The sequence below is a fragment of the Argopecten irradians genome, chromosome 1, assembly GCF_041381155.1.
Source record: "Argopecten irradians isolate NY chromosome 1, Ai_NY, whole genome shotgun sequence".
Lineage (NCBI taxonomy): Eukaryota > Metazoa > Mollusca > Bivalvia > Pectinida > Pectinidae > Argopecten > Argopecten irradians.
The window spans coordinates 33,889,616-33,911,633 of record NC_091134.1 but is presented as its reverse complement, the minus strand read 5'-3'; the positions used below and the strand labels follow the sequence as shown (position 1 = coordinate 33,911,633).

At 35.0% G+C, this 22,018-nt stretch overlaps 1 protein-coding gene across 1 annotated transcript; it reads left to right on the top strand.

The window, feature by feature from the left end:
* The first annotated feature begins 47 nt into the window (after positions 1–47).
* LOC138325031 (protein GDAP2 homolog) lies at positions 48–16,039 on the top strand. Its single transcript, XM_069270390.1, has 12 exons — positions 48–606; positions 1,973–2,121; positions 2,831–2,984; positions 3,419–3,507; positions 4,736–4,812; positions 5,221–5,383; positions 5,984–6,164; positions 6,592–6,745; positions 7,255–7,394; positions 7,845–7,899; positions 8,268–8,411; positions 11,426–16,039. Exons 1-12 carry the CDS (start codon positions 413–415, stop codon positions 11,477–11,479), a joined length of 1,554 nt encoding a protein of 517 aa, XP_069126491.1. The 5' UTR covers positions 48–412; the 3' UTR covers positions 11,480–16,039.
* The last annotated feature ends 5,979 nt before the right edge of the window (positions 16,040–22,018 follow it).

The following is a 22,018-nucleotide window of genomic DNA, read 5'->3' as shown; positions in this document are numbered from 1 at the left end:
ACTGAACCGGAAGTGTATTTGGACGGTGTCTCAAAGTCACATGATCAAGAAAATGGCGGATACACAAACGAGAAGTGAAAGTAGGAGTTAGCCCGTTCGGGATATAAATTAACACCTGGAATAATTGTCGAACACACTAACTCTTGTTTTCAGCAACCAAGTAGTTAATTCTTTATATTTTCAACATCATATCATAATGTAAGAATTTTTATTCTATTCCGATGCGACCATTTGTTCGTCCACAACGTACAGTGGTCATGTGATGATGGACAAAGCTAAATAGGACATTCTGTGATTTCCTTGCAATCAGGTCTAATGAGCTGTTCTTGCTTTCAATGAAACTGTTTTAATATCAACAATAACTTGCATACTGGATATACTGGGGTCTTTGATTACGTGACGAGCATCAGTCATGGAAGAGACAGGGCCCGAATTCGAACCTCTTGGTGCCCGCTCCAAAGTTGTGGACATTGAGAAGCTGACTAAATGGAATCTAACACAGCTTCCTGAACTTGTCGAGTCAATAGACAGTAATTCTGGTGAAGAAGTGGAAATCAAAACACCATTCCCTTGGAGAAGTGACCTCAATACTAAAATAATACTGTGGTTAGTAGGAAATATTACAATTTATAGGCCTATAATTACATGTACAAATTATCATTATGCACCTGACCAATGACACATTAGTTAATGGTTTTAGTAATAATAAGGATTTTTCAAGATGCAATACATAACAATCAATTTGTAAATAAATGACAAACCAATTGATACCATAAACATTTTTTTATTCAAAATGACAAGCATTATCTAAATATTTGCATGAAGACAACTCATGGTATGCATTATCTTTAACAAGGAAGTAACTGATATAGATTGCAACATTTACTGAAAAATTCTCATTTGTAACTGAAATAAAAAGATAAATATTTACAGGGAGGCATGAGGAAATATTAAAGGCCATTTATAATAAGGAATGTTGATATGCCTTTGGGCTTTGCCTGCCAATTTAAAATGTATTACTTTACAGTCAATATATTTAGTTACATTATTGCATATTTTAGATGTATCAAAGTCATGGAATTTTAAATTAGATTTTCTCTTTAGTATTACAAGACATTTCTGTCATCTGCATGTATGATTAATTATATGTTTATTTTGACTGGCATGTCATTAATATCCATATTACAAATAAGCTGTCATTAATGATTTCTTTGATATTGTTAAATTGTCTGTAAAGGTATACCTGTGTTACACAAATCCACCAATGTTCAGGCGGATGCTATGATTTATCAACACAAGGAATTATGTGATATGATACTGGTATCACCTGTGTTGTATCATTACGGGAAAGTTTCAACCAATCAGGAGCACGCACAATACATAGCCATATAATAAAAGGGTTGTTGTGTCACTTGAAAATGAATTTACAATTCTTAAGATATTGACATACAATATTATCCATATCAAGTCATACCCTTTGTTACAGGTTTATATGACAATGCCATTCATATTGAGGCAGTGATGTCTATATTGAGTAAATGGCAATGCCACACATACCGAATCAAGTACAGTGTCATTAATGTTGAGCCAATGATAATTTAATCCATATTGAATCAATGACATTGTCATCCATATTCAGGGCTAGAAACTTATTTTGAAAATCACTTGCCCAAATTTAAGATTTCAGTCTAATTTTACCCAAAACAGGGTAATTATCATTAAAACCGGGCAAGTTTACACCAATTTTCACTTGCCCGGGAGCAGCGGACCTGACATATTTCTTGCCCTGCATATTGAGTCAATGACAATATCATCCATATTGAGTCAATGACAATGTAAATATGTTTGTTATGTTTTTAGGTGTGGATATATAATCACACTACTGTGGAGGCCATTGTTCAATATTGAGTCATTTACAATTTAATCCAACAATTACAATTTAATCCAAATTGAGCTATTGTTATGTTTTCAGGTGTGGAGATATCACACTACTTAATGTGGAGGCCATTGTTCACTCAACCAATGAAAAGTTTAATTCCTCTGTAAAAACACCATCATCAGACGTAATATTTGAGAAAGCAGGGCCTGAATTGCTAGCTGAACTGAAGAATAATATAAAAGGTAGTATTGATGGTTATATTGAATACATAAAGTTTATCTTCATCAACATAATCATATATTGATAGATTCTGTTTGAAATATAGGGTCTGATTTCTCCAAATGTAAAGCGTCAACTTAAAGAAAGGAAAAGATCAGGTGATCCCCTAACATCATAAGGCAAAAAATTTGACTTAAATTTGTTTCTGACTTTTTAAGTTTGTTTTTTGAGATTGAAAGCAGGACTTCAGTTGAGCCTAAACCTTTACTGTATTCTACCCAATAAGTGCCCATGTTTCATTGTCCCAAAAAGCGCCCTCCCCTTTTTGAGGCCTCATTTCAATACGGGGGTTTCGAGATCCCAAAACGGCATGAGTAAAGTACTATTTACCGTCGATTAGTCCCACCTTCCGGTGATTATGACGTCTTCGTTTGACGTGAGTTTCGTGATGTCATAATCACTGGAAGGTGGGACTAATTGATGATAAATTGTAATTTACCAACATCATTTTGGGATCTGGAAATCTCCGTATTGCCCGGGTATAAGACCAAAACTATCAAAACTCTATTGGTTTGCAAAAATTTCGTCATATTAAGCACCTTTTCATTTCTTCAATTTTTTAAACGGCCTGGGCACTTTTTGGATGGAATAAGGTATATTGTATCTATTTACTAGCACACTGAGCAATCATTGGGTTAAGTACATGTATGTATTTCATTTTCAATTTTCCAGTTTGTAAGACGGGTGATGCCAAACTGACAAAAGGTTATAAGCTCCTGGCCAGGTATATTATACATACTGTGGGACCCCGCTACAACTTTAAGTACGTCACAGCAGCTGAGAGTGCTCTGTATAGCTGTTATCGACAGGTGTTACAGCTGGTCCGGTACGTACACAATTCAGTAAAGTACAAACCAAATGGGATCATAATCTTCAGGATTTGGTCTCTTTCTTTCACCAGTTTAATGATATACAAAGGAAACACGTTACTGATGGAAATACCAGTAATTTGTTGACTTTCTTAAGGGATGAACACACAAAAAATGGCAGTTCTTTTTGCAACAATTTTTGCAAATTTCTTAAAATTTGGATATTAATATGACAATTAATAAAGATGTATTAATTATGTATAAAGATAAGTGAGAAAATATTCCTCAAAGTATGCACAGAAATATCTTTGATCGTAACACTCAAGTTGATTATCTCCCCTAGTGGACTGTTGTGTATGGTTCATCTGTAATTGGATTTAGATTCGGTAAGGGTATATTTTTTGTCCTGATTTTTTTCAAAATATTTTGTAAAATTATTTTTTATTTTTAGAGAGACAAATATCAAGACTGTAGCACTGACTCCAGCTCATTCTGAATTAAGGGGCTATCCTATTGAAGATGGAGCTCATATAGCTATCAGTAAGTAAATCTTGTTAATATATGTTTGTATTTTAATCATCCTAAAACTATGGAAAACATATGTCTAGAACATATAAACAAATGTGATCAGAGGGTGATGAAGTGTTTAAGCCAATATTCGCCTTTCACCTAGATGGCTTGGGTTTGATCCTGCCACAGATGTGAAAAGATCATTTGTCACCTGCTCGATCATGTGAATTTCTCCGGACTCTCCTGTTTCCCCCCATTTTAAGACCCAATGTTCGCTTACATCCAGGCCATCAAAAGTGATTTGTTAATACAATGCTACTAGCGTTTGTATTACTGCTATCCAGTTTACCATGAAGTGTAGGACTTTGTAGGACTTGCCCTACAATGAAATCTAGTGGTGACCTCTTAAACCATTTCATTCATAAACTTCCATTCATAAAATCCCTATTTATAGAATAATATTCCTTTTGACCAATCAAAATGTTGCATTCCCTTTGCTGCAGTATGCAGTCATGGGAAGCTTGCCTTATGATTGGTAGAATTCACACAGCCTCTGTAAAATACACACACATACTCCCTGACTGTGTCTACATGTATACATGTACATACAAGCTACATCTGGTGGTAACTCCTCTCTCTAAGTTACATAAACTGTTCATGATAATACAAATTGGAATTACTATATTTATTGGAAAGACTTATAGACCTCAGAGTTAAAAAGTAAACAGTTCAGAGCTACTTTCTGTGTACATTATAATAATGCTTTAAAATTATTATTGATAAGGCTACCCTCATGTGTGCATGGTTTTAATAATCTTGATATAATTGTTATCAAAGTCGGTCACCCGACCACCAGACAGTAGACTGCTGATCGATAGATATATATGCAAAGCCTTCAATTAAGCTTAATTTTCCAGGACATACAGTATCTGTTTTCTGGGGAATGGGACATCTGCCTAACAGCTTGATGTTATTATATGGATTGGTCAAATATTCATCATTAAGAATTTAATTTTTTTTCACAAAACCAGAGTGGTGTATCAAATGTCATATAATCAACAGGACTTGAAACTAAAATATGGCAGTACTGAATTCATCAAATTCATTTCATTTCATTCTAATTTTTCTGTATCTGCTGCGTTTTATTTGCAGTACTTTGATTAAAGTTATGTAACTTATTTCACAGTTGATGCAATATAAATATAGTTATAATTTACAATTGCAATCAGTATCTGATAAATCATTTTGATTTCCACAGGAACTGTACGGAGGTTTCTAGAAAAATTTGGAGATGAGGTGGAAACCATAGTGTTTCAGTGTACTGAAGAGGAAATGGTGGGTACTTCAGCATTCTGTTTTGTTATCTGACCTTGTATTCACAAACTCTGATTTATATCATTATTCACATGTAGTACATTCTGTCAGAGGGAGTAAAATTCCAAGACCTAGTTTCACAAGCAATACTTACCTTAAATTTCCCATACGAAAGCATTATGGAAGTTATCAGGTAAGGAAAAAATCTTAGCTTAGGAACTTCATTTACTGATGTAATGCATTCATATGGAGAATTTTAAGGCATTTTTTTTAAGTTCAGGAATCTCATAAATTGCCAGGCTTAGAAAATGTATGTACAATGTAATATAATTATCTTTGTCGCATTCTTGACCTTGAGAGCTTTTTCCAAATATCTCTATGGATATCCTAAAATTAAATGTCCACCTGTTACATTTACCATTAATGTAGGAGGCTTACCAGAAGATCCTTCCACTGTATTTTCCCCGCAGTAGTAAGGAAGAAGCAATGGCCTCATGTATGTTACCAGAAAATATCGGTAATGAGGACGGAGAACCAATTATAGCGGAAAGACAAATCAGGATCATGGATAAACCTACATTTGCCTCCATGCGTATGTATTCCACAACATATTGTTGGAAATTAAAAGAATTTATAAAATTGAAAAAAAATTTGGTATTGGTGGTGATGGAGGGCTTATTTGTGGGATAGGGTTTATATGTGGTAATATACTGTATGTACGGTCAACCCTGTCTATAAAGACCACTCAGTGGGCAAGGGAAAAGTGGTCTCTACAGCCAAGTGGTTTATATACACAGGTCAAATTGTGTTGAAATTGATCATTCACTAAGCAGATGGTCTTAATAAACAAGTGGTCTTTATACAGAGGTGGTCACTAAGGCACATTTCACTGTTATATAATTACCTAGATATATACAGGGTGGGATTATCATGATATTAGGTTACTCTAGAAGAAACTGTAAAGACTAAAAACACACATTTATAATAACAAAATTGCTGTATAATGTCTTCTAGTAATAAGATAAAGATTTTTTGGTCATCCTGACAGTTTCTGCTCCTTTGAGTATTGATTGCAATTATTAGTTAGGAAAAGTGTTTCCATACATTTATGATATTGCTCCCATGTTGTGATTTACCTTGCCCTATTAGTATAAGGATATAGCCTTGACCAGTATACATCACCTCTCCCCAGGTGGCCACCATGAGGAGTTTGAGGAAACTGTCGACCTTAATAAAGAGTTCGCCACATCCACTGTATTGGAGGTCGGTAAACATCCATTCGCTCAGATGGAAGATAATCCTGACGAGATGAAGAAGTCAGCCATCATGGGGAAAACTACAGACGAACAAAGACAGATGGAAAATAGGAGAAGGTAGGGGAGTGAAACATTTGTTAAGAGCTTTACAGGTTAGCGAGTTTGTTGACATTTCTTTGGACTGCCGTAACTCTGGCACTAAAAGTTCAACTGCTTGCACACTGCACACCACCTCATGGTCATAAGGTGTAGGACTAGGTGCGACAGTTACCAGGAAATGAACTACAGGTATGTCAGAGGTTTTTCTCAGCAAACTCCACATTAATGAATAATGAAAAAAAAACAATAGATCTTATCATTTGCCATTATTTAAATGCAGATCACATTCGTCTTATTTCATATTGTTATTTCATACGCATGAGACAAGTCTCACAGCAGCACATATAATCCTAGCTTAATTACAAAGGTTTAATCAGTTTACTATATAATTGATGTTGAAGCAAAGTAGCAGGTGTATAATACGATGTCTGTTTTATTTTGACAGGTATGAGAGGTTAATGAAGCGTGCGAGGACGGAGGACCTGACGGATATAGCGGCCCTTAAGTGTCTTTACCGGACAGAGGTGGACAAGTATGGCCGACCAGTGGTCATCTATGTAGGGAAACATTTCCCTGGACAGAGTGTTAACCTAGAAAAGGTAGACACCATGTCAACCTAAAGTAGTAGCTTTAGTCTGTTCATCTTCCACAATGTACAGAAATGACTGAAAAGGATGGTAGAGTGGTTAAGACATACCAACATTTACTACAAGTCCTTCAGCTCTTGTTAGCGAGTTAGAAACCATGCACTGTTGGCTTTGTTAGGTGCATTGAACATATTTTAGGTCTATAGTTGTTATACCTTCCCCCTTCTCTCTATCAAAGCTTTCAAAGTGAGGGGAGAGGTATACTGGGTTCAAGTTGTGTTTCTTTTCATCTTTAGACATTTTAATTGACCGTCAAATCCTGTAAGATTTGAAATTTGGTGACAACAATCTTTATATATTATACAGTGAGTGGGGGGGGGGGGGGGAGGAGGGCAATGGGCTAAATGGGGGTTTCCTTCCTGGATTACAGTTCTTAGAAGTTCTCTGTGGTACCCTGACTTTGTTCTTCTCTAAACTCCTGTGTATGTTTATGACATTATAAGTTTGACTTTCTGTTGAAGGCCCTTCTGTACATGTTGAGAGTGATGGAGCCAGTGGTAGAGAGTGATTATGTCGTGGTGTATCTCCATACTGAGACAACAGCGTCTAACCACCCGCCCATGAATTATCTCAGACAAGTGTATAGTCTACTAGATAACAAGTAAGTACTAAAACATTTACATTATATGTAGGAATTAATACAGAGCAACTTCATAGATGACTTTTGACATTTTATTATGATATATACGGTATATAATGACGGTTGACCATTGACCTTTTCATGTTGTGTTTTATCATGCCATAAACAAATATTTGTAAACCAATTTTCGTGAATATTTACATAATCTATATTGATAGGAATTATCACTCAATTGTAAAAATTGGCAAATATTAATAATTGAGAACTTGTTTTGAAATTATTAAGTTTAATAGCTGTGAAAGAAAGTTGGTTTACAGTAAAGAGATAGCAGTTACCTGGTGAAGTTGTCTCACATGCCATTACTAGCCCTCTATTTCTCCATGGTGTCATGACCTTGTCAAAGGCCTTTACTACAGGCAGCCTGGTTTTCGACAACCATAAGTCATCATGTATGAGTATGTTTTGTTACAGGTACAGGAAGAACTTGAAAGCCTTCTACATCATCCACCCAACTTGGTGGTCCAAGGTAAATTTAACAAGTTTTATAGGCTGATTTTATACAGATCAAGTTAAAATTTTAAAAAGAAATTGTCTAATTTTAATGCCTGCACATAAATAATGTAATTCTTTTTGTTATGAAAAACCTGTATAAGTTTGATATGGAAGGATGTCAGGCAATCTTATTTTATATTCAGTTTTACAGTCCAACAGAGAACCTGTAATTTCGAGTGAATAGGCCCAACAGATAACCAAGTTTAGTTTATATTAGAACTGTTGGAGTTTAGCAACTGTTCAAGATAACAGTTATCATAGAAAACATTTTTCTGAAAGCTTAAGATTTAAAAATTGTTTGAGTATCGAACTGACCGAATCATTGTATTTCTGTGATTTCAGCTTGCCACTTGGTTTTTCACAACTTTCACTGCATCAGACATAAAAAACAAAGTGTTCAGTTTACGAGGTGTTCAGTATTTATATCGCTCCATTGCTCCAGACCAGATAGATGTACCGTCGTTTGTAACAAATTACGATATAAAGGTCAGTATGAATTTTTTTTATAACTTAAAAGGTTAGTCTTGATCCACCATATCATATCGTTAAGCATGCTCCACCGCCGACAGAGCATAAATGATATGCATCATTCGAACAATAATTTGTGTTTAATCGTGTATATTTATGCCTAATTAACACAAAAAATAATATGAAATAATTTATTTCGCCTTTGGTGCATGCGCAATCAGTACTTCATTTCATATAGAATATAGTGCCACGGAATTTTTTCGGGATGCAATTAATTATTTTTTTATATTTTTAACTTGAAGTAAAATTAGAAGCTCAAACTTTTCAATGGTGGTAATGGTGTAAAGTAAGTAACTTTTGTAACTGAAGAAAAATACTAAATCGTCTGCTTCTGTTTTTGATAGTGAAAAAATACAAAAGGTTAGTCCATATCATATCGTTAAGCATCATATTGTAGTGACATTACCAGTCTATATATAAATTTCAATTAGATTGCCCATTTCCATAAATATACTCATTCAAATTTGAACCTAGCTGGCTTATATATATATATATATATTTACATATGCCCCTATATAGTCAACGGGAGGGGAGTTGCGTTCAAATTAGCGTAAACGCAACGACGTATGAATACAAACCCAGAGTAGGATCGGACTACTTCTAGCTCACGCTTCGGTAAATTTGCGTCATATGATAATCTAAATAAGCTTTAATTATTTGATATACATTTTTCCTTTTCACAGATGACAGATTTGCTTTGAATTAATAATAAACCAAAAAAACCTATTTCGTTCTTCTATTTGTCTCAAGACTGATCCTTAGGCGGCACAGACAATATTATGCTCGTCAGTACTCGGTTGACAGTAGTAGGTTAGTGTAAACAAAGTTTCTTCGTTGTCGGGTTTCAAAATAACAATAAAGAGTTGTTATTAAATCCAATTAAATATGTATTTGATATCAAAACAGAATATGTGTTCAGGAATTGTAACGGTAATAAACAACAAAATGAATCGCTGGTCGGGGCTACAACCGGGGGCTTTCCTCAGGAATGTTCGGGGAATTCCAAAATTACGTCAGTCACACACCATGCAAACAAATGTCTATCATCCGTACAATAAAATAAAAGTCATAACTATGAAGAATTTAGACTATATCGCGTTCGTAAACCGATACATACATGACAAACACTCAGCAGCTCAACGGTCATACCTTTAATAGGCTATGTCACAGTACTTTCCTCGGTTGAAAATCAAATATGGCAGCTCGCTCCACTTTGGACCCAACACTACCCTGACAACGATACATACCGGTAGTCGTTCCGCCCCAGTTATCTCAATTTTTATTCGAAATTGACATTATTGATATATGATCAAATTGAAAAAAAACCAACATATTTTAAAAATAATTGAAAGGTGTCATTGTTATATTTCAAATCAAACTGCAGCTATAACATTCAACAATCGGAACTATATCTTCGGTCATCCTGACTACCGTAATTACCTAGCTTAGCAACCATCATCATTTTAAATTTGACCACGAACACGTAAAAATAGACTAATTTATGTAAATATATAGATTGAACAGTGTTTTGATTGCGTTAAAGGTGGTATGAACGCAATGGGATACAGACATATTCAATGTAGCGCTAACACGCTACATTGAATATGTCTGTATCCCATTGCGTTCATACCACCTTTAACGCAATCAAAACACTGTTCAATCTCTACATATATAAGAATAATAAACAGTTACCGGTAGGTCATACATGTATGTATTGACTGTGAAAATAAATTTCAATATTTAGATAAAGTAGTACCAGCTCTTTCACACAAAGAGACTTGTTTTGAAATTCATATAAATTTCTAGGCACATTAGTAAAATAAAATGATTTTGTAAAAGGAGCAGGTACTGGCTTTATTGACATTGTTTAATGCAGTTCATGTCACTCAAAGATGCTCCACCGCTGGCAACCATTTTTCACTATCAAAAACAGGAGCAGACGATTTAGTATTTTTCTTCAGTTACAAAAGTTACTTACTTAATACTATTAAAACCATTGAAAAGTTAGAGCTTCTAATTTTACTTAAAGGCCCATTACCTTTCCGGAGCAAAATATAAAGGTTTCTTAAAAAACCATTAATAACATCAGAAAATGCGTACTGATGACCTAAAATAAGGTTACGACACCAAACATATGCAAGATTTCCTGCGTAATATATGAAAACAGTGGAGAGTCATTTCGCTGTTTTGCCGTCTGGCGCAGTGATAGTCAACTACCGCCCGGTATTTAGGACGACGGCGGGAAACATAATACGACCCGCGTTATGAAAATAAACATTTTATTTATTTTAATCAAATCGTTCAGAAGGTGATGATAAATATAGTATTAACGGTAAGTTAATAATTTTTGCGGCTCTACAAAATTATCGATCTTGTTTTACATTCCCATTTTAAAAATTTAAAGCCATTTCGGAACGGTAGTGGGCCTTTAAAGTTTAAAATATGAAAAATAATTAATTGCATCCCGAAAAAATTCTGTGGCACTATATCCTATATGGAATGCAGAACTGATTGTGCATGCACCAAAGGCGAAATAAATTATATTATTTTTTGTGTTAATTAGACATATATACGCGATATTTACAGTTTGCACTGACATGGACTCAATAACAATGCTTTCTAGTATTATCATTATCAGTGTATAATGTTAGCACAACACGTGCGGCGATTCTATTGTTACGTGAATAGTTGATGGCGTAGCAACGTGAGGTCATGACCCCACTTTTGGCGGGAACATATGAATGACTCGATTCCAATCAGCTGTTCAATCGAATTTGTTGACGATGAGGGGAGAGAGATGGGTATTTTAATAAAAAAAATATGCAACTGCCGCGGGAAAAGATAATATTCATTTACTTGAAAAACTGTAAATATAAGGAATAGATGTTTATTTTGTTGAGGTTATGAGGGTATAATGATAATGGAGCCCGTGTAAATTTTATGTATGTAACCCGGTTTTGATTTTGTTGTAGGTTAACGGTCCACGGTACTATGAACCACCCAATGATAGCCAGGAAGGATTGTGATGAAGTATATATCATAGGTCAGAAAAATTGCCACGACGTCGAGATTAAAAGTATAGTTACTCTCACAAACATATATACATGACATGACTCTGTTTTTAGAGAATATGAAATAGATATGAAATATTTGCTATAAGAACTGACATATTTTTAACTTTGACACATACTCAAGTATTTAAATGTCAGTGTTAATTCTGTAGTTTTATTTTTGTTTGACTGTAGTGTTCTTACTAAGAGATCAACCAGTTTCTTTTGTCGATTCTTGCCCTTTTGAAAGGTTAAAAAAATCTTTATTCCAATCTTATATTCTCTAGTTTTAATATTGCCCAAACATGTATGTGAAATTGGCAAAATCTTTAATTTGTATAAGATATTTTGTGTAAAAGTGTTGCTGATTTCAAATGATGTGAAGGTTGACATAAAGTGTATGTCTATACTACAGAATAATTTGATGTCACATATTTGGTCAGTGTAGAAAGATTTCAGATTATAGTGATTTTATGTAATTACATGTATAATGAATTAAGAAGAAAAATGCCATATACCGGTAATTGTGACGGTATAGACAGGGATCCAGATAAGACAGCAGCCAGTTTTGACAGGTTACACTTTTTATACATATCATTTTAAGATATTTGGCTGTGCAAAATTATTTTCTTGTATTTAGCAAATCTTAAGTTTGCTATGTGTGTATTTCTAAGAAATACTGCAAAGATATCTCTTATATCTACACTTTAGATATGGATTTCCTTCTTTTCTTATAATGGTCATGGTTGCATAATTTCTAAATAATTGAATCTTTCTTGACAAAACTGTGTACTGGTTTACTTACCATCACCTAAAGCTGGTATGCTGTGCGCATTCATCGAGTCACAGTGACCCATTTTTAATATAATGACTTTAACAGGTTGGTTCTAGAACTTCAGTGTTTATATTAAACAAATGAATTAATTAGGTTATATGTCCATGCATGTCTTTAATAATGATATTAGAATGGGATATGTATGCTTATTAAAAGAAGAGTGAAGGTCTAAGGACACCACCCTGTGGAACTCCACGTTTAAGTAATATCTACTCTACAATATGTAGTTTAGAAAAAAAAAGCAACATTGTTTCCAAATGCTAAGTATCAAGTAATAGTCAATGGGATCACTGGAAATTCACAACATATGAAAAATTCTTAAACTTGGTGTTATTCAAGTTTCATTACAGAGTTGTAAATGTCTGTGTTGCTTTAACCATAATGTGCTTTAATGACATTTTACTTAATCCATTAATTGATCATATAAATGTACAGTCAATCAAATTAGTTTTGAGTGTGAATAAATTTCTTGTATTTGGCTAGTGATCAGATATTGCAAAAAAATTATCGCCGTAAAATTGTTCTGATCATATTTAAAGTAGGACCAGATAGCGTTAAAGCGGGAAATTAAATCGTCATGGAAATGAGTTGTTTTACAGGACAGTCGAATCTGTCTGAAGTGACCACTCAAGGGAAATCCTTATAATATAAACGTTGATTCATTATGTTTTAATGGCCAAGGCAGGAACTAATTTAAATTAACTCTTTAGATTTATGCAAATACATGTATTACTTAATGCACTAATTATTTATAGCTTTGTACATAGACACCATACATGTTACCTACTTGTTTATTTGTATCATTTTAGTCTTTTTGTGAAATATGTATTGTTGAACAATACATGTATTTATTTTTGATGTTTTTAGATACACATTACAATGTACATCCATTGGATTCGTATGCTAGTATATGTGATAGAAAAGCACAGTCGAACTTGGTTGATACGAACTCGGATAATACGACAACCTGGCTTAATACAAAGTACAAATTTCCTCTTTATCTTTCTTAAATTCGAAAAACTCGAAAAACTGTTTAATTCAAAGTAAATGTTTGGTCTATATGACAAAAATCACACACAATTTATGTATGATTTTTGTCATTCAGACCAAATCCAACAATATCAAATGTTCACATAACTGTAACATCAACCTAAAATATTGTTAAAGTAGACTTTATTATGGCACTGTAGATATTCGTAGATACTCATATAAACATACATGTACCAGGTTCTTATTTTTGTTTGATTAACTTAATTTTTTAATACTTTGTATCATGTCTTTAAAAATTTAATACCAAAGAAGTAAAAGGCAACTTGTTTCAACATGCATGTTCATTTCAAGTCTTGAATGCATAATGATAAAGTTATGAAATAATTTGGAAACTACTGCCTCCCGATTACTTTTCTTGTTCGGAAATTTTGATAACCTGTCTGCTATGTACCTGCTAATTTTAATTTTATTTTAGCAGTTGATCATTTTATTTTTTCAACCAATATTTAAGTTCCCCCAACTGATTGTATTTGCTTCGTTTCTTCCACTTCTTCTTCTGGTTCTTTTTTTCCAACCCGACTTTGTCCAACCATTTTCTTGAAAACTATAAGTCTGATCGCCATGAAATTTTGTGAGATCATTTCTGGATATGTTGACCAGTTTCATTTTTTCCAACCAGCATCCAAGATGGCCACCAAAGACTTTCATTGTTAAAAATTGAACTGTTTAAATATATTTAACTACTTTTCCGATTTGCTTGGAATCTGTTTCAATATTAAATCAAATTCTAAATTTTTAAAGTAAAAATTAACATAATTATGAGTAAAACAAAACAACAAATTTTGTGACTGTTTTGAATTTCTTAAACCAGTAAGAATTATCTTCCTTTATTCATTGTTCAGCAGGGATCCATTTTAGGTCCAAGTTCATTTTTGTTGCATTTTTAACCAAGATGCCTAAGATGGCCGCCAGGGCATGCAATTAGTCAAAATTGAACAATTAGTTCTTGTCATACTTGTATTTTATTGTGCTTACACTACTTTCAGTTCAGATGTATCAATTCATTAATGTCATTTTTTTTGAGAGCTCAATAATTCATTGTATCAAATGATTAACAGTCCTGAATTGCAAATTAGTATATTCGCAAATATATGTACCGGTATATTTTAATGAACGAAGATGCAAAATATAGTAAACACAAAAACAAAGTACATGTATATTATGTTATTTCTTAATTTCAATTTCCATATCTTGTAAATTGCTCATCATCGGAGACCCACGGGTGATCGCACTACACTACACTACACTACACTTACGGGAGATATGCGTAGTGTAGTGCGATCAATGTGAGTCCCAGACGATGAAATTGCTCGACAAAAAGGGATGTCTTCATTCTTATAATATACATATATATACATGTGCAGTGCATTTGTACTCTTCAATTTTATTTCTATGTTATTGGCAGCAGCATCAGGTCTGTACTATTTCTAAATGAATTATGATAATTTAAAAAAAAAAAAAAAACCGATGTGATAATGTTTATACTTTAGGTTCACTTTCAGTGCCATACAAACTATAGCTATCCAAGAAGGTGATAACTTGGTTGTGTATAATTTCTGTGATATTAATCTTTGTTGCATAATTTGACCTAACGTAGAAATTCTATATAGTTTGCTCTATTTTCCTGGGTTTGAGATTTTCGTGATTTCGCGGGATATTTATATTGTCGCGAAAATATGAATCACTAAAAATTAAAAATGAACTAATTATATACCCCATTCTAGCCAAATCACAAAATTTTAAAATTTAATTTGTTCACTTTTAGTCCAAATTACAAAAATTTTGACCCTCGAAAATAATCATCTATACGGTATTAATACTGTTGGTTGATTTTACATTATGGAAGCCACAGGGACCTGGCACAAATTTCTAACCCACAATAATTTTAGATATATATTATAATACTGGTATACTAGTAGTGTTATACTATAATATATATATATATATATGAATACTGTTGGTTAGAAATTCGTGCCAGGCCCCTGTGATTGAATGTATACTCTTTATATATGATAATGAATACTGAATGGAGATGTTGCCTTTCAGTGCAATTCGAGTCCAGTGAAGAATTGTCTCAACATTCTTTCCCTTGTTTACCATTTCCCCAAATTTAAGCTGTTTGCTTTCTTAAAAGATTTTTATCTGCATTATATTTGAAGTTATTGTAATTACAGGCGATATTCTGTAATTCTTTACACTGTAGTTGCTTGTGTTTTTCACAGTGAATTTGAAGCATAATTCACTAAATTCACTGTCACATGTACTTTGTTTGGTATAAAAAAAAAATCAAGAAATTCTCAAAAAAAATTTGAGTCTTTGAAATTTGATATTTATTAAATGTACAAATGATGCCTTGAAATAGTACTTATTATTTGTAAGACAAATATAATGCATCTTATTATCCATTAAGTGTGAATACATAGCATAACTGATTATGATAATTGTGTGTCTTAGAAGGCGCCCATGTGGATAGAGTGTTACTCCATTGTACAGCCTTACATGTATCTACACATTTTCGTTTGCAAAAATTGGTAGGGGACTCATTTCTAGACATACTGTTTATGTAAACATTTTATATAATGGTAATTGTAAATATTCCAATATTGAATAATCAAATAAAAATCGAAATAAAAATATGGAATTTTAAAATATGATTTTTTTTTTCTTCTCATTTGAACATATCTTGCATGAAAGCATCCCATACATCAGTTTTCAGTTTAGAATTTGAAATGACGCGGCATTACACAATTTTTTGGAAAATCTGTCAATGGTTACAGGTAAACTTGATCTATTAAAGGCCCACTACCTTTCCGAAACGGCTTTTGATTTTTAAAATGGAAATGTAAAACGAGATTGATAATTTTATAAAGTCGCAAAAGTTATCAACTTACCGGTAATGCTACACTTATCATCACCTTCTGAACATTTTAATTTAGATAAATAAAATGTTAATTTTCATAAAGCGGGTCGTCTTTTGTTTCCCGCCGTCGTCCTAAATACCGCGCGGTAGTTAATTATCACTGCGCCAGATGGCAAAACAGCGAAATGAAACCCAACTGTTATCAGGTATATTACGCAGGAAATCTTGCATAAACTTCATGTTGTAACCTCATCTTATGCCATCGATATATATTCTTATGTTATTAATGTTCTTTTAGAAACCTCTAAATTTTGATCCAGAAAGGTAGTGGGCCTTTAAAACTATTTACTTTCGCTAGTACAGTTACCAATGCCGACATGAACATATTATTACCAAAGGATACTAATAACGCATGATGAACAAACGTGAATTTAAAATATCGCTTTGCAGAACACAACATATCTCATGCTTTTATATATGTATATATATATATATTAAAATTTAAAAAAAAAACCAAAAAAACCCCGAAATAATGTGTTAAGCAAGGTTCAGTTTCATCGTCGGAAACCCACGAGTCATCTCTCTACGTAGAGCGGTGACTCGTGGGTTTCCGACGAGTGACAAACGTAGAGCGTGACTCGTGGGTTTCCGACGAGTGACAAACGTAGAGCAGTGACTCGTGGGTTTCCGACGAGTGACAAACGTAGAGCGGTGACTTGTGGGTTTCCGACGAGTGACAAACGTAGAGCGGTGACTCGTGGGTTTCCGACGAGTGACAAACGTAGAGCGGTGACTCGTGGGTTTCCGACGAGTGACAAACGTAGAGCGGTGACTCGTGGGTTTCCGACGAGTGACAAACGTAGAGTGGTGACTCGTGGGTTTCCGACGAGTGACAAACGTAGAGCGGTGACTCGTGGGTTTCCGACGAGTGACAAACGTAGAGCGGTGACTCGTGGGTTTCCGACGAGTGACAAACGTAGAGCAGTGACTCGTGGGTTTCCGACGATGCACTTGTTGCAGAAATGCCAAATAATGGACCAATAATCAAAATCGATAATAATGTTGATGCAAAAAGACACACTAGTAATAACTTTATCAAACTTTTATTAAAACAAGATAAATAAATAAACAGATGAAAAAAAAAGAAAATTATTTTCTGTATGATTGTTTGGTACATTTGGCTTTCTTTTCTGCTCTCTTCCTTTCCCTGTTTATCCGTGTTCGCTCCTACTTTGCTTCCATAGCGGCTTTGCTGAGTGGGGGAAGACGTCTAGGAGGAAGATTTCTGGATGGCAGAGATGTTTGAGAGTATGTAGCATACTGCCTACCACTTTCTGGAACGCCAGGCAAAGATGAGGGCGAGGGCTAGGACATGTTGACAATAAAAGCTACCCCACCGCTTCCTTTCTTGGGGACGATACCCTCAGCTTTCAGTTGCATGAGGACTGTTTGTTGTGTTCTTTGAACGGTGTTTTCGGTATTAGATCCAAGGCTGTGTTCGGCTTTTATAGGGATGAACTGAAGAGAAAACAAGATGAATATTAAAGAAACGTTAAAACAAAATATCCTATATGACTGGTGTTTTTGCTGCATTTTGATTGGCCGATACGTTTCTCAGAAGTATTCATCAACTGCGATATCAACCCCGAAATCGGCGGCAAAAAGCACGCGAGGTTACTGGACTCAGTCCAGATACCTCTCGCGAGTCCAGTAACCTGTGTCAAAAATAGATCGAGGGAAACTCCCTTTAGATGTGACGTCATAATCACTTTTGACGTCGAGTCGTACCCAAATATAGCGTTACGGGAGTTTCCTTATTCAAAGACGTCGGATTAATCTATTGTGACGTCATTATAAATAGTCGGCAACATATTTGGCGGAAGGCAGCAAGTTTTGTAAAAGGAACATTTGCAAATATCACCTGTTTTTGTAGTTAAGAAGAACCAGGTTAATATCCTGTAAATGTCATATAATAAAACAGTTATCGAACTATTTTCAGGTGGATACGGTGAGTTATCAACCCTCGAAAATAATATAACCCTCGGCCTACGGCCTTGGGATATATCACTTACTCGGGTTGATAACTCACCGTATCCACCTGAAAATAGGTCGATTATTGTATAGTATATACCACCTTAGTCATATTGACAACTACATATAACATTATATTTTAACTTTCAGGGGAAAATTTAAATCGTGTCCTTGTTCCTTTTTCTCCAGAAGAACAATCGTAAACTTTCTTGTACATGTTCTTCATTTTTAGAATAATTACATCCCATTTTCCTGCAAAGAATGAATTTCAATCAGCTCAACACGGTAGTGTTGTGGCAAACTGCGAATAGATACTAAGTGTATATGACGTCACAAATTAGATGTTATCTGACGTCACAATGCATTTCTCAAACGAGACTTCGCTCGAGCATTCTGGTATTACATGTATTATTCCGAGCTAGTATACCGACTATATACAAAATTGGTACCGACTGTATATCCAATGGTATTAACTGCTACATTTGATTAGGTAAACTACAATATCAAACTGTCTGAAACTTCATTCAGAAGCTGCATGGCAGACAAAACCTCAAAATCTTACAATATTAGTAAAATGGTAAATGGGTGAATCGGTTAAAACCTGCCTGATGCAACTGACTATCCGAAGGTAGAAATCCTCAAGGAAAATACAAATAACCAAATCCAGCAGAAGGATAGGTTTCACAGACACAAAAAGTTACATCAGCAAAGTACCAGGGAGTACATCATCCTGGATACTCCAGGGGTTCCGATCACTTACAATCTCTACATCCACGGACTATCTCATAATAAAACTGGAGGCAACAGAAAATAACAGGTATTTTAATCCTTTGATGTACATCAAAATAAATGTATAACGGTACACTGTGGTTGACTGTGTGGCTTTTAAGTTGAGCATCGCTCTCCCTACAGTATAGTCTTCAAAGGAAATCTTTGTTGGCCTGTGATTGGTCTTTAAAGTTGAGCATCGCTCTCCCTACAGTATAGTCTTCAAAGGAAATCTTTGTTGGCCTGTGATTGGTCAAATGTTTTCATCTGAGCTACCTCCAGTTTTACTATAAGACGAAAATGGGGGCAGTTGCCTATTATAGGCTCGATTATACATGCAGATTACTTTTATTCATGCTATATATTAATGACTGAACGTCAAGCTCAATGTGCCGATGGTGTGAAGCCCGTATGTTCAGATCGAGCAGGGTTGCATACTGATGATGACAACATTCACAATTATCATTTCTAAATGCAGATAACTTAAATAAAATTACCAGGTTCAAATTATACCGTAAAACTCATCTCAGCCATTCTAAATCGTAATATTTTCCCCGAGTGAGACCCCGGACACCCCAATCACCAAAATCTCGTGCCTTCGGTGCTCTCAAATTCATCAAAATGCATCGGGAAACTTATCTCAGCCATTCTAAATCGTAATATTTTTCCGCTCCATTACGTTTTATCTTTCTACGCCACTTGGTATATTGTACAGTATATTCTGTATGTACAGACGTAATGTCAATAGAAGATGAATTGCTTCGACGTATTTTTCATTGCACAATGGGTCATCAAGAGAATACATCTTGGTTATATAGAATACTTAACAGACAGTGTTATGTCTTGTGTTACCTCCATGCAGTTTACTAGACATATTTCGTAAATTTACATATATCTGCTGGTTGGCAAGCCCAGATTTCAATTAATTGGTTAAAATGCTGAAGACAAATTTTAACTGACATTCGATTTCATATGCGATTTGAAAGACTTAAATACAGGTCTAGCCTTCAATCTAATCTATAAAAAATATTCTATCCATTTTTAGATGAGAAATAATTGATTTCAGTAATGTTCACCTAGAAGCATCTAAATTTTCAAAATTTTCTGAAGGAGACCTCCCATAAAAGAGTTCTTGGACTTCAATTTGTCCACAATATATGTACTTCGGATGCAAAATGGTTTTAAACATAACGTTAATTGTCTTTGAACCATTGTTGGATGGTACTGTATAAGCATTTTTTAATGGCTAATTACCCATTTTATTAACTAAGAAATAGTTGATTTTAACCATAAAAAAAAGTGTCAAGATGGACCTAAAAGCATCTAGAATATCAAAATTTTCTGGGGGAGACCCCCATACCGCCTCGAAGAGCTGGCCCGAGTGCCGCCACCATGGGGGGCATTCGGCCCTCCCTTTCATTTTTTTCTGGACCCGCCCCTGTAGGGGTGTAGAGATCGTAAGTGATAGGAACCACTGGAGTATCGAGAATGGGAGTTCATCTTTATTGACCAAAACCTTCAATTTTCTGTCCAAGCAAAGTGAAATTTATAAATTAAAGTGTGATTTGGTCGAACGCAACCTTAACTAGCTGTTCCTAAGGTGGATAGAGTTATCTGCCCTTGGCACCGGTTTCTAGCATGGTTGGCTCGCAAGTTCTCGGCGAGGACTTTTCAAATGCTAAAAATCGGCAAACATCGGCGAATGATGGATACATCAGACGACTACAATTTGAGAGAACAATCCAACAAACTCTTTACGTTCATGGCGACGTGTGATAGATGATTCAGAAGTGGAATAAAGATGATGAAGTGGTTTTTAATCGAGTGACACTAAGTGTTAAAACAGTACGTGAAAAGCAGTGTGCGGGGAATTCTGAAGCGGAATTAAAAAATGGAACGAATAACTGTCCCAACTTTAGTCCCCTACTTTGCTTCAAAAGTCAATTTTCATCAATGAGCCCAGCTATATGATGAATGTGTAACAAAATTACCAACGAAAATGTTGAAACGAGCTAGACCTACAAAAAATACCAAAGGGTTTTTTAGGTAGGATATCTTTTTCAAGAACCACACCATCCATTTACTATGGTGGCTGATTACGGCCATCTCGTGTTGTTGTGTTGTCGCCTTGTCGTGTTGTCGCCTTGTCGAGTTGTCGCGGTCTCAAACTGCGACAACCCGAGATTTAACAGTTAAAATGTCGACTTGTCGCGTTTTCGAACCGCGACAAGTCGACAAGACGACAAGACGACAAGTCGACAACACGACAAGTCGACATTTCAAACACGCTAATTAGCGCGTACAGAATCTCGTGTTGTCGCGGTAAAATGTCGACTTGTCGTGTTGTCGAGTTGTCGACTTGTCGTGTTGTCGCCTTGTCGTGTTGTCGACTTGTCGTGTTGTCGAGTTGTCGACTTGTCGCCTTCCTGTTACACATGCGCAAACAATGGATAACACTTGCCATATTGGATTGCTATGGTGGCATATTTCTGCCATCGATTTGCCGACTTACGACTTAATAATGTCGACATCGTTAAGGCATTAAGTCGAAATCATATCGGAATATGTCGACATAAACAGAAGAATATGTCGACTTACCACATGTACATGCCCACACAATGAATCCAAGATATTTATGTAGACAGTCGGTAACTCGGCGATTAATGTGTTTATGCTCGGGTGTGACACCGACTTGTCAGTTATTGATGTCGACATCTAAACTAAAAGATGTCGACATCTGGTCTTGAAAGTGGGAATCAAAGGCCACCCTTTCATAGAGCACTGTGTATATGCAGCAAAAGCCATACAGCAGAGATCGACGTTGATTTTGTTAATTCAAGTTTTTATTCATTTGATTTAAAAAAAAAATGTGATCCTGCACATCCCGGCCATGAAACTGTAGCCTGCGTGTACGTAGTTGTTAGCCCGAGCTAAGGAAGTGTACAACGAATTATTAATATATATAACCGTG

Excerpts from the sequence above, each read along its gene's own strand:
- LOC138325031 (XM_069270390.1), top strand. The coding sequence starts at position 413 with ATGGAAGAGACAGGGCCCGAATTCGAACCTCTTGGTGCCCGCTCCAAA. Across the intron at positions 607-1,972 it reads AATACTAAAATAATACTGTG|GTGTGGAGATATCACACTAC; the intron begins GTTAGTAGGAAA and ends TTATGTTTTCAG. Across the intron at positions 6,746-7,254 it reads AGAGTGTTAACCTAGAAAAG|GCCCTTCTGTACATGTTGAG; the intron begins GTAGACACCATG and ends TTTCTGTTGAAG.